The 12,500-nt window shown below is 42.5% G+C and overlaps 1 protein-coding gene across 1 annotated transcript in view; it reads left to right on the plus strand.

Moving 5' to 3' along the window:
- LOC143032640 (insulin receptor-like) overlaps positions 1 to 12,500 on the plus strand; it is an 83,423-nt gene that overhangs the window by 20,230 nt on the left and 50,693 nt on the right. The window contains exons 2-5 of the mRNA XM_076197516.1: positions 5,461 to 5,561; positions 8,012 to 8,136; positions 8,268 to 8,460; positions 9,743 to 9,848. Of these exons, the coding sequence (XP_076053631.1) occupies positions 5,461 to 5,561; positions 8,012 to 8,136; positions 8,268 to 8,460; positions 9,743 to 9,848 (525 nt within the window). The remainder of the gene's footprint in view (positions 1 to 5,460; positions 5,562 to 8,011; positions 8,137 to 8,267; positions 8,461 to 9,742; positions 9,849 to 12,500) is intronic.

The raw sequence follows: 12,500 nt of genomic DNA on the forward strand, positions 1-12,500 counted from the left end.
GAAATGTACAACTTTTTTGTTAAACGCTAGGCAGTTCTCTCCAACCGAGAGGTAGCTTCAACCAAAACGAAACAAGAGCCTATCATTAATTTCATAACATATTATTTTCTTTTGTATTAGACACCAGACAGTTTTATTCAGCTCAAAGATGAATGAACTCATACCCGAGCAGGCTGCTGGTCAACCAAATCCCCATTATACACCGGAGGAGGAGGACAGGGGCTGTCTTTCACATCAGCAGGAAGAGGAAGAAGAGGAGGAAGAGAGAGAAGGAGGAGGAGGAAAAAAAAAGGGACGAGGCGGAGGGGAGACAGAAGGAGAAAAAAGTAAAATGGTGAATGGAAAAAGAAGTAGAGGGAGAGAATATTTGGTCGGGCAGGAGGAGGAGGAAGAGGAAGAGGAGTGAGAGGAGGAGGATGAGGATGAGGAGGAGAGGGGAGGAAGAGGAAGAGGAGTTAGAGGAGGAGGATGAGGAGGAGAGGGGAGGAAGAGGAAGAGGAGATGACAAGTAGAAGGAAGAGGAGGTAAAATAGTAACAAGGGAATGAGGCAGTGAGGTGAAGGAAATAAGAATTTGGTCGAAGAGATGAAGGAGAAAGATAAGAAAGAAGGATAGGAGTGGGAGGCAGTGAAAAAAGAGGGGTATGAAGAGAATGATGATGGGAATGGTGGTGGTGATGATGATAAAAGGAGGAGGATGAGGATGGGAGGTGGAGGACAGAGCCTTCAAATGACTTTAGGGCCAGTCTGTGTATACCTGATTTTCGCCATGCCTCTGGGTGGAGAGGTGGAAAGGTGGAAAGGTGGGGAGATGGGTTGTCTCCACAATCCCATTCGCGTTAGTTGGCAACAACGGGTTCACTTATCACAGAAATGCCTTCTGGACTAAAGGAATTAAAGCTACCTTAACAAAGCAATCCATCACTGCTATCTGTTTATTTATTTATTAATTTATTTATCTATTCTATATATTTTTCTTCAGTCTGATGGAAGTCAACAGTCCCCGTGTTGAAGGGAATGAGCTCTGCATACTCCTTGCAAGATGAAGTCAACGAAATTTTCTTGCAGAAATTGTAAGAAGTTTTACGGTGATTATCCGTATTGAGTCAACATTCCCGCCTACTCTCTTCAGTTTCTTTACGTTGACCTAATTTCTGTTTTTTTTTTTCAATTGTGTATAGCTTAACTCAATTCTCAGAGTAAGTAAAGTTGAAACTACGAGTGCCTCGATTAATCTGCTCAAGCTGACGACATAAGTCTCCTATACTCGTATTTTCTTTCTGGAAAACATCAAAATATTTTATCTATCTGCAGGATTTGCTCCTGGTCTGAAGAGTGCTGATGGTGTTTTGTAATTGGTAATCTATAGATTTGTGTTCTCCCACATGTCTGTAGACGAGAAAGAAGTGGATGACAAGGCTGGCATCCGTCTTGTCTTATTTTTCCAGAGCAATATGACGTCACGACTCGACTGGGGTATCTACTACATAAGTTTTACGTTGACATAATTATTAGTGATTTTAGTGATACCACTACGAGCCAGTCACCTAACATTTCTTTATAATAAGATATTAACCTTCACTCGGAAAAGAATGGTAATATATTTAAGCTTCTATTGTTCCTAAAATCTCCTTAAATCTTTCCTTTACCACCACCTCTGCGTCTCCTCTTTGGCGCGTTGATGTCCTCAAGTATAGAATAGCTGGTTATTGCCGACGAAATACTATCATGACCTCAATTGCTGGAAGATCTCGATAACTCAGTTCATATTTTTTGTGGGGGGGGGGGAGTGTCAAATGTCGCAAGAAACATTTAGAAAATAGTGGAGGAGCATTCCGTCATTGGCCTTTCGGAGTCTACTGCTGAACAAAGACCTTTCCCGACATTTTTCACTAATCGCACAAATGAACCAGCCTCTGTCAAATTACCCCAAAGAACATAAGAATGAAGGAGACTGCAAGAGACCATAAGGCCTACACTAGGCAGCTCCGTATCCATCACCACCTGTCATCCCCATCCATAAAGTTGTCTAATCGTTTCTTAAAACAACTGATAGTTTCAGCGCGTACTACCCCTGCAAACTTTTCTATAGTGTCTCCACCTGTTTAGTCTCCCTCTTCCACGCTTCCCATTTTGCGGCGTCTATTCAACAGTATACTCACTCCATCTGTCATTCTCCCTTCCGGCTACTTACCCTACCCAGTTCTATTTCCTCTCCTTTATCGCCTCCACACTGTCACTCCGGGTTGCTCTCTCACCTAACTTGCCTTCTGCCTGCCTTCCTTCATTACAGTGTCATTCCTAGCACTCTTGATTCCTTCGTTCCTCCTCGTAACTTAATTGTCATCCCTTTCGTCAATTTCCAAGCTTCATTTTTCGTAGATCATAGCTGGAATTATACACTACAAAGTTTGCGTTTCACACACAAGAATCGAGCCTCTGGCGATATTTCTATATTTAGTAAGCATTTTTTCCAAACATTTGAGATATATACTGTCTCTTCTCGTATCCGCTTCTATATTCTGACTCTTCTTTTTGCTGGTATTCATCTAAAAACTCCTAGTTCATCAGTGAAACTCTTAGAAAAAATCTAAAAAAATTGTAACAGTTTTATAGTCTGGTCTTTTGGAAACCAATATAGCATCGCACCATGGTTCAGGAACACTTTCTTTATGAATGCATAGAGAAATACTCTTGCATGGCTTGCAGTTATGCTATTTGGCTTAACATTGTTTCCACATTTTTATATTTAGTGGATTAGGTACAAAATATCGAGATATATTTCCACTCTGAATTCTGTCAAAAATGATCACACGCTATATACTACAATAATTGGCTATAATGAGGCTATAATGAGGCTATAATATTGGCTATAATGTGAGTCAGAGTTTACAATCGCATATAATTTCTTGCAATAAGCAGTAAGAATCACCTAAATAGTATTTAGGTGATTCTTAACAGCTCAGTGCTTATATAATAAACACCGAGCTGTTAAGTTCTGTGAAAAAAAAAAAAATTAAGAAATCTTACGATACTTGGCATCTTTGTCCCGAGCGTATCCTCCATTATTCGAGCCGAGTGCCCCCACACATCCTGTTGGCTAATTAATCGTAATCGTTTGTTTAGCAAGTTCTAGGTAGCTTCGACTCTGTCATTAAGGACATCGACAAAGTTTAGGTCGGTAGCTAGTGAACGCTTTCAGCCATGTTATCGTTCCTTATTAGGGTATTGGCATCATAGTATGTCATTTTGCATAATTCTCGACGATGTTAAAAGGTTTTCTTTCCATTTTGATACACAGATCATGTGTCGTAGTCTGAATAATTTGCAGAAATACACCCATTCAGACGCATCATGTACAAGTTAGAACATTTGAAAATATCAGTAATGCGGAACATGTTTTGTACACGCTGGTTTATTTTTAGTCTTGAATAATTATCCGATTTGAGGTCTGGAAAGGAACGTATTGTACTGTAACACACTCCTTTAGTTTCCAAATTTTAGTAATTATTTTGATTGCTTACAGGCTATTCTTTTCGGTAGTGAAAGGGTTAAGGAAGGGAGACGATCTCATTATATGACGGGATCATTATATAACAGGGCAGTGGATCTCAAGTTTTTGACGACTTTTCGGCGGACCGCAGGACGTTCGTAATATTCAGTAATAAGCAAGATTGGTGCATACATAGGGTGATCCCTCAAAAAAAAAAAAAAAAAAAAAAAAAAAAAAAGTAAAGTAAAAGACAGAATAAAATTAATTAGCAAATTTATAGAGAGAAATAGATAAATAAATATTGAAATAAGCTAATAAATAAACAAATTAAATAAAAAACTAAATTGGAATAGTTGATAAAATGTTTTGTAATATTGAATCCATTGGTCCGCGCTATCAGCTAAGTCTGGAAAATGGTTGTCATCAATTTGAACAGACTAAACTTTCCTTTAATTTTAAACTGATGACCATCGTTTTCCAGACGCGACAACCTTACGAAAAATTTCAGTCATTTATTTTTTGTGATGCCCTGTATTTCAAAATTGATTGAAAATACAGCACGAAAAACATAATAAAATAAATCACTGACCGTTCATTTTATTGCATCGTTCTTAATGAAAAAGTACATATTTGCAGTCTAGATTCTAATAACATTTCGAGTTAGTATACATTTCTATGAGGAATTTTCATGGTTGATGCAGACCTACAGAATATGTTAAATTGTCGTTTGTCAGAAATATATTCTGTAGTCCAGAATAAAAGTGTCGAAAAAGGAAAGAAGGAAAAAGAGTTCTTGGTGCCGTCAGCAGTTTTCCTTCGTCGAATGAAATAGATTGTCTCCAGAAGAAAAAACCAAGACAGACGACAATGCACTTCACAGAGATTGGTCTAGTTAACGCCAGACGATTTAATTCAGCTTGGATGGATTCAGGTTACAAATCTTGATTGGATCTCTTTCTGTTAGCCAAAATAAAAGGTACGTATTCTTTGACATAAAAGGTGTCGGCCACTCTTTTGTGATGATGCACTTTATAGTATTCTTCTAATCTTCACTCAGTTAAGAATGATGATCATTCATACTTTTATTCCTTTCTGTCTGGTGCCTTAGAAGTCCCATACGACCACGTCTTCGAGGAGATATTGTCCATTAGATAGAGGAGTAGACTATCGGTGGAGAAATACAAACCTCTCTCTCTCTCTCTCTTTCTCTCTCTCTCTCTCTCTCTCTCTCTCTCTCTCTCTCTCTCTCTCTCTCTCTCTCTACTATGTTGAAATGTTTTCGAATAGTAACATTAACCCCATGAAGTCTTCTGCACCAGACAACATCTTTCAGGTGAGAGGCAGCAGCACATGGGCTGAAAGAGCTTATTGATTTGATTCAAATGAGCCTTCGGAGGTCACCTTCATTCATGTACCTTCTCTTCAGCTGACACGTCGACTCGGGTTCAGTGACTCCAGATGATCTCGTGAACTGAGACGCGGTCATGTCCGCTCGGGAGGATAAGCTGGTCCATTGTCTCTTTTTTTACTTTGGAGGAGAAAATTTTCGGATTAGCTCTAACTTACACGTGACCATGTTATTTAGCTGTGGGGAATGTTTGGCTGTCCTTCAGGATTTATACTTTTTATTTTTATTTTCATTCTATCATGTGCAGACTAGAACATCCGATGAGTTAGACGAACTGGATAGCATCCAATCATATTGGTCTTTTTTGAATCCTTTAGTGAACCAGAAAATTAAAAAAAAAAAAAAAAATCGTGGTATTCCAGTGGATCTTCGTGTACTAATATTTCTTTTATTTATGTATGTTTCAGTTTCTATGTGCTCACAGTTATTAATCAATTAACAAATTAATTAATTATCTACTTATTCACTTTGTATTTTGTTCTCTTTGCTCGACGATCAAAGGAGTCGCTTTAGGTTTTTTCAAAAGTGCGAAAGTGACAGATCAATTTCATTCTTGGCAGTATGCGGCAGCATTGACGTGAGGAACAACGCAGCAGCTCTGAAGAAGCTCTGCCACTGTGACGTCATCGAAGGACATCTTCACTTTGTTTTGCTGGACTGGGTAAGAGGAGAAGTAGCTGGAGGAAGGAGAGAGAAAGAGGAGAGGGAAGAGGAAGAGGAGGGATAGGGGGAGGGGAGGGGGAAGGAGAGGGGGAGGGGAGGGAGAGGGGGAGGGGGAGGGGAGGGAGAGGGGGAGAGGAGGAGGGGGAGGGAAAGGGGGAGGGGAGGGAGAGGGGGAGGGGGAAGGGGGAGGAAAAGGGGGAAGGGAGGGAGAAGGGAAGGGGGAAGGAGAGGGTGGAGAGGGGGAGGGGGAGGAAGAGAGTGGAGAGGGGGAGGGAGAGGGGAGGGGGAGGAGGGGGGGGGGGAGTGGGGGGGAGAGTGGGGAGGGGGAGGGGGAGGGGGGGGGGAGGGAGGGGAAGGAGGGGGGGGAGGGGGGGAGGGGGGGGAGGGGGGGGGAGGGGGGGAGGAGGAGGGGGGGGGAGGGGAGAGGGAGGAGGAGGAGGGGGGAGGGGAGGATGGAGAGGGGAGAGGAGAGGGGAGGGGGAGGGGAGGGGAGAGGGGATGGGGAGTGGAGGGAGGGAGGAGGGAGAGGAGAGGAGAGAGAGGGGGTGTGGGAGAGAAGGAAGGAGAGAGAGGGGAAAGGATAGGGACGAGGAGAGAGCAGAGACGGGGTGAAAAGAAGGAGGAAGAAGAAAAGTTCAAGGGTGAGGAGGAAGGTAAAGAAAATGGCAAATAATAGGGAAAAAAAAAGTGAGGGATACGACCACGAGGGAGAAGAGGAGGAAGAAGGGGAGGAGAAGGATGAGGAGGAGGAGGAGGAGGAGGAGGAGGAGGAGGAGGAGGAGAAGGAGGATGAGGAAGAGGAGGGAGAGAAAGGAGAGACGAGACGAGGAGGATGAGGATGAGGATGATGAGGAGGAAGATGAGGATGAGGAGAAGGAGGATGAGCATGACGATGAGGAGGTAAAGGAGGGTGAGGAGGAGGAAGAGGAGGAGGAGGAAGATGAGGATGAGGAGAAGGAGAATGAGGGTGACGATGAGGAGGAAAAGGAGGGTGAGGAAGAGGAGGAGGAGGAGGAGGAGGGGAGGAGGAGGGGAGGAGGAGGAGGAGGAATAGTGGTGTTGAAGGGAGTTTAATAATGGTAGTTTCTGGAAGTATGTTGTTTATCTCAGGGCTGTTCTAAAGGAGGGTACTTGGGGTAGGACGCAAACAAAAATATTAACTTTTAGGTCTGAGTGACAAAATTATATTCTGAACAGTAAATAAGAATGTAAACACGTTAAGGACTAAATCCCACTTTTCTTCAATGAATGCCACAGCAAATGCAGAAATACATCTTCATATGAAATTGATATCGTCTATAATGGAAAATAAAAAAAAATGAATGGATTATCTAGGGATGAAATGCTTAATTAATTGAGCCATTCAGAAGCAATTAAATCACAAAGAGGGATTAATATACCAAGTGGCAGATCAACAAAAACAAAAAACGCAACAAACAAACAAAAACACACAAACACTAACAAACAAATAAATAAGCACTTGTTTAGCCAGGAGAGGAGTAAAATGTCCTACATTGCAAATCAACAATAAACAAACAGTTGTTTTGTTCAGCTGTCTCTATTGTAAATATGTTACAGGTAACAACATTAGTAGGTTGTTCATGGCGAAATTATTTCTAGTTAAATCCGGCCATTTGTATTGTTTAAGGGCTGGGAAAACATATCATGTTAAAGCGACATATAAATGAAAACTTCCACTATATCTGCACACTGCGAGCGTAGGTTTTTACGTGTGTATCATGTATCATCATGGTACTGGATCACGTGTTGGACATGTGATCGACAACTATTACCCTTCTGGATGAGAACTTAGTTTCTTATAAAGTCAGATTATTTGGGTAATGCTGTGTCTTTACGCACAACACACAACCACCCCCTTACTCAAAGGTGATAGTGACGACTTGCAGTATTAGTGTGAATTTTTAGGCATTGAATGGTGCGTGAACTTGGTTCTGCTGCATGACGGCTGGGAACGGTAACTATTCCACCAGCAACCCGTGTGTATGTGTGTGTGTGCGTATGTATACATATATATATATATATATATATATATATATATGTGCGTGTGTGTGTGTGTGTGTGTGTGTGTGCGTGAGTATGTATATTAATATATGTGATATATATATATATAATATATATGTATATGTATATATATATGTGTGTGTGTGTGTGTGTGTGTGTGTGTGTGTGTGTGTGTGTGTGTGTGTGTGTGTGTGTGTGTGTGTGTGTGTGTGTGTGTGTGTGTGTGTGTGTGTGTGTGTGTGTGTGTGTATGTGCGTGCGTGCGTGTGCGTGCGTGCGGGCCTGCCATCTTTTTGGTGCTCTGCACTGATGGTGGCTCGGGTTTTGATCACCAGTCTCGACACAAATACACAAACAAGTCGCTTTTTTTTTTATTTTTTTATTTGTACCTCTCCGGTGCCTTGAGGGTGCTCTTTTACTACTGCAGAAGTCGAACCAGTTCAACAACTTCTCTTTCCCGAACTTGCGGGAAGTGACGCACCACGTCCTCGTCTACAGCGTCTTCCACCTCACCACACTCAGGGGCCTTTTCCCGAACCTGGCTGTCATCAGGTGAGCTGGGGAAACTATCAAACTATTTTTCTTATTTCCTTGAAAAGTCACTGAATGGCAGCCGTTATTTGATTAACTTCAAGGTTTCCTGTGCATTCATCTTCGCTTGTTTTTTCTTTTTCCACGTGCAGAGGGAAAGTAGTGTTCCACAACTACGCTTTGGTCATCTACGAAGTTCCTGACTTGACGGAGGTTGGTCTCGTCTCCCTCACGAGTATCCTTCGGGGGTTCGTCCGGATCGAGAAGAACAGCCAATTGTGCTTCGTCAAGACGGTGGCTTGGGAAGCCATCACGACCGGGGACCGTGAGGACAACTACGTCAAAGTGAGTAAGAGGTCTTCAACGTTCTTGCGTGTTAAGGGGCATTTAGACGGTCAAACGGTTTGACAAACCCGGTTTGCTAGACAAGTGTTTGAAGTGATGTTTGACCGTGTGAATAGGGTATTTGGTTGTCAAACACGTTCGATAAACGTGTTTGACGACCAAATAACCCATTCACATGATCAAACATCACTTCAAGCACTTGTCTGACAAACGGGTTTGTCAAACTGTTCGACCGTGTAAATGGCCCTTTACTCTAGACCGGGGGATCTCAACCTATTTCCTCGTGTACAACACACTTATACGTTGCTGTTCTTGAGCCTTTTCGAGATCACTTCGGCACTGAGTACAATCGTGTCATTCGCAAACTACAACTAGTTTTTGGTTTGTAGCCTCACTAGAGAAATTCTGCGGTCCACTAGGTGGTTCGTGGGTCTCAGGCTGAGAACCACTTGTCTAGAGTGTTACTGCATAGTAAGCGTACTAGTCATCCACTTATAGGCTACATTTTAATTTGCTACCAGAGCTGTGGTAGGGATTATTTACGTACCAATCTGAACAGACTTAGGGGTGTAGTCGGATGTGTGTGGGTCTCGCATCCTCCTAGCCGCGGGTTCGAGTCCTGCACTTCTCTCCAGCAGTGACTGTTATCTACCCTAACAGTTCAAGCTCATAGGGCAAAGGTGACGGCTTTAGTCGCTGACTTCTGGAGCATTATGCTCTTCACCACCATATTCCCGTAGCTGTGTACTGTAGATTTTCGTTCAGTCCAAGCAAAGATGACCATCGAAGAGCTCTAGGTACGTTTAGTTCGGTGCAATTATTGTTAAACGATGATCGTTCATGGGTCGGTAGTAATAGTCAAACGATTGTCTAGAGCACTAATTACTTGTTTTTGAATGAGTTTGCTTTGCTTCAAGCTACAAAGCACTAGGCTGATAATTTTAACTGAACACGTTTACCCAATTAGGATGCCAGTTAGTAGGATGCGCGTCACCCACCATTGGCTGTGGTAGTGGGCTAATAATCGCACCGAGCAAGACGGACCTTTAGGGACAGAGGGTGACTCCAGAAATATCCCATATCCCACTTTCCTTGTTATCCTAACATTCCTTATCAGTATCCAAGATAGCATCACAACCATAGGGGATATGTGGAAGGGTGGTGAGGAAGACAAAGGAAAGTGTTCCATTTTCATTCCCTTATCTGTCTTCCATACTTCAACAAAGAGGATATATTAGCAGATATAACTTATCCTCATTCTCAACATTTCTCACCCCGACAGCGTAACCGAGCTGAGGGTTGCCACCGGTGCCCGGAGACCCTTGGATGTCCGTCCCTCCGACCGGGAGGGAGGCGCCTCTGCTGGAGCGAAGACCAGTGCCAGACGCGTGAGTACAGGGCAGATTTTGTTGCACACACACACACACACACACACACACACACACACACACACACACACACACACACACACACACACACACACACACACACACACACACACACACACACACACACACACACACACACACACACACACACACACACACACACACACACACACACACACACACACACACACACACACACACACACACACACACACACACACACACACACACACATATATGTATATATATGTTTATATATATACTGTATATATATATATATATATATATATATATATACATAAATATACTGTATATATATATATAAATATATATATATATATATATATATATATATATATATATATATATATACATATACATGTGTGTGTTTACCTAGTCGTATCTTACAGGAAGGGGAGCTATGTTCGTGATGTCCTGTCTTTGTATCTCGCAGTGTCTAGTTTGCTCTTAAATTTGTGTATAGTTTTTGCACGCGCTATTGTTATGTCCAGTTTATTCCAGATGTACACCACTCTGTGTGGAGAACTGTTCCTTTTTCAGGTCTCTTCTATAACTATCCTTTTTGATTTTCATTTCGTGTCCCCTTGTATTTTTCTTATCCCAATTTAGTAAGTCCTCTCTATCAAGGACTTCCGTGACTTGCATGATTCTGTAGATAGTCAGCAGGTCACCTCTTTCTCTTCTTTGTTCCAAAGTAGGTGATTTCAATTTAGACATTCTCTCCTCATATGACAGGTTTGAAAATGTTGGGGCCACACACACACACGCGTGCGCGCACGCACACGCACAACTTGTCCACGAGAGTTGAAATGCCGACTCACCGTGCATTGGTGTTGAAATCAAATCAGCCCTGGGCCGGAATCGAACTCGGGCCACTAAATTAGCGCTAGCAAACGGTACCTCCGCGCCATCAAGCCGTATGCGTGTGATTCACCATGATCTTGGATCACATGTTAGACTCGTGATCAACAGTTATTAACCTCCCGAATGAGAGCTCAGAGCTCGCATGCCCTATCTATGGGGAATACTGTGACCTTACACACACACCCCTAACTCCCCGCCCCCGAGAGTTGGAGTAACACCTCACAGCGCAGCGATACTGAAATTATTTCAATTCTGGGCGGGAGTCGAACCCGGAACGCCGTAGTAGCAGGCGAGAACTCTAACCACAGCGCCACGAGGTGTGTGTGTGTGTGTGTGTGTGTGTGTGTGTGTGTGCGTGTGTGTGTGTGTGTGTGTGTGTGTGTATTCACCTCGGATCTGCTGCAGCCTCTTTTCGAGACAGCCAGACACCACCCTACGGCAGTGAGCTCAGAGCTCATTATTAGCAGATCTCTGGGTAGGTCTGAGACCACTCACACTCCACACACCGGGACAGCAAGGTCACAACTCCTTGACTAACGTCCCGTACCTACTCGCTGCTAGGTGAACAGGGGCTACACGTGAAAGGAGACAAACCCAACTTGTCTCCGCCCGGCCGGGGAATCGAACCCCGGTTCTCCGGCTTGTGAGGCCAGTGCTTTACCAATCCGCCACCGGGCCGTGTGTGTGTGTGTGTGTGTGTGCGCGTGCGTACGTGCGTGTGTGTGTGTGTGTGTGTGTGTGTGTGTGTGTGTGTGTGTGTGTGTGTGTGTGTGTGTGTGTGTGTGTGTGTGTGTGTGTGTGTGTGTGTGTGTGTGTGTGTGTGTGAAGCGTTAAATTAAATCGTCAACAAAATGCTACAATGATATGCCAGTGAAATATTGAAATATATATAAGATATCTTTCTCCAGGAAATGGAGCAAAGTTCCAAGGATTTAGTAAAATAATAATAATAATAATAATAATAATATCGTTGAATATACTAGTTTTCAGATGAAAGGCTGGAACAAAAATATATTGGGATTTCTTACTGGAAGGTATTTATAGCCCAAAGCTTTGAAAATTGATAAAAGTGTGAACAGGACAGAAGGTGTAAAAAAAAATCTCATCTCAGCTCCCCCTAAAAAAGATATACTTACCAAGGTAATTTTTTCCTAAAAGCTTAGCGAAATAGGATAAGCGTTATCGTGTGTGCATGTATGAGTGTGTATCTACAGTATTTAATTGCATCTTACGGGAAGGGGTGCTACGCTCGTGGTATCCCGTCTCTGTGTCTCGCCATATCCCATATCTAATTTGCTCTTAAATTCTTGTATTGTTTTTTCACACACTATTGTTTCGTCTAGTATGTTCCATAGATTCACCACTCTATGGGTTAAGCTGTTCTTTTTCAGGTCTTCTATAACTGTCCTTTTTGAGGCCCTTTCCAAATCCTCTTGTGTTTCTCTTATCCTAATTTAGTAAGTCTTCTCTATCAAGGATTTCTATACCTCTTATACTTCTGTAGATGGTCAATAAGTCACCTCTTTCTCTTCTTTGTTCCAGAGTCGGTAATTCTAGTTTTGACAATCTATCTTCATTTGAAAATTTAGATAGTGTTGGGGCCATCTTCGTAGCTGCTGTCTGGATTCTCTCAATTTTCCTTATATTCTTATTTAGTACCGGGTGACCATAGTGTCGCTGTGTACTACAATTTTGGCCTAATCAGTGTGATTAGTATTTTCTTTACAATTTCTTTATTCAAGTAAGTAAAGGCCACTTTTATTGATC

The sequence above is a fragment of the Oratosquilla oratoria genome, chromosome 14, assembly GCF_046742065.1.
Source record: "Oratosquilla oratoria isolate Oo_2021 chromosome 14, ASM4674206v1, whole genome shotgun sequence".
Taxonomy (NCBI): domain Eukaryota; kingdom Metazoa; phylum Arthropoda; class Malacostraca; order Stomatopoda; family Squillidae; genus Oratosquilla; species Oratosquilla oratoria.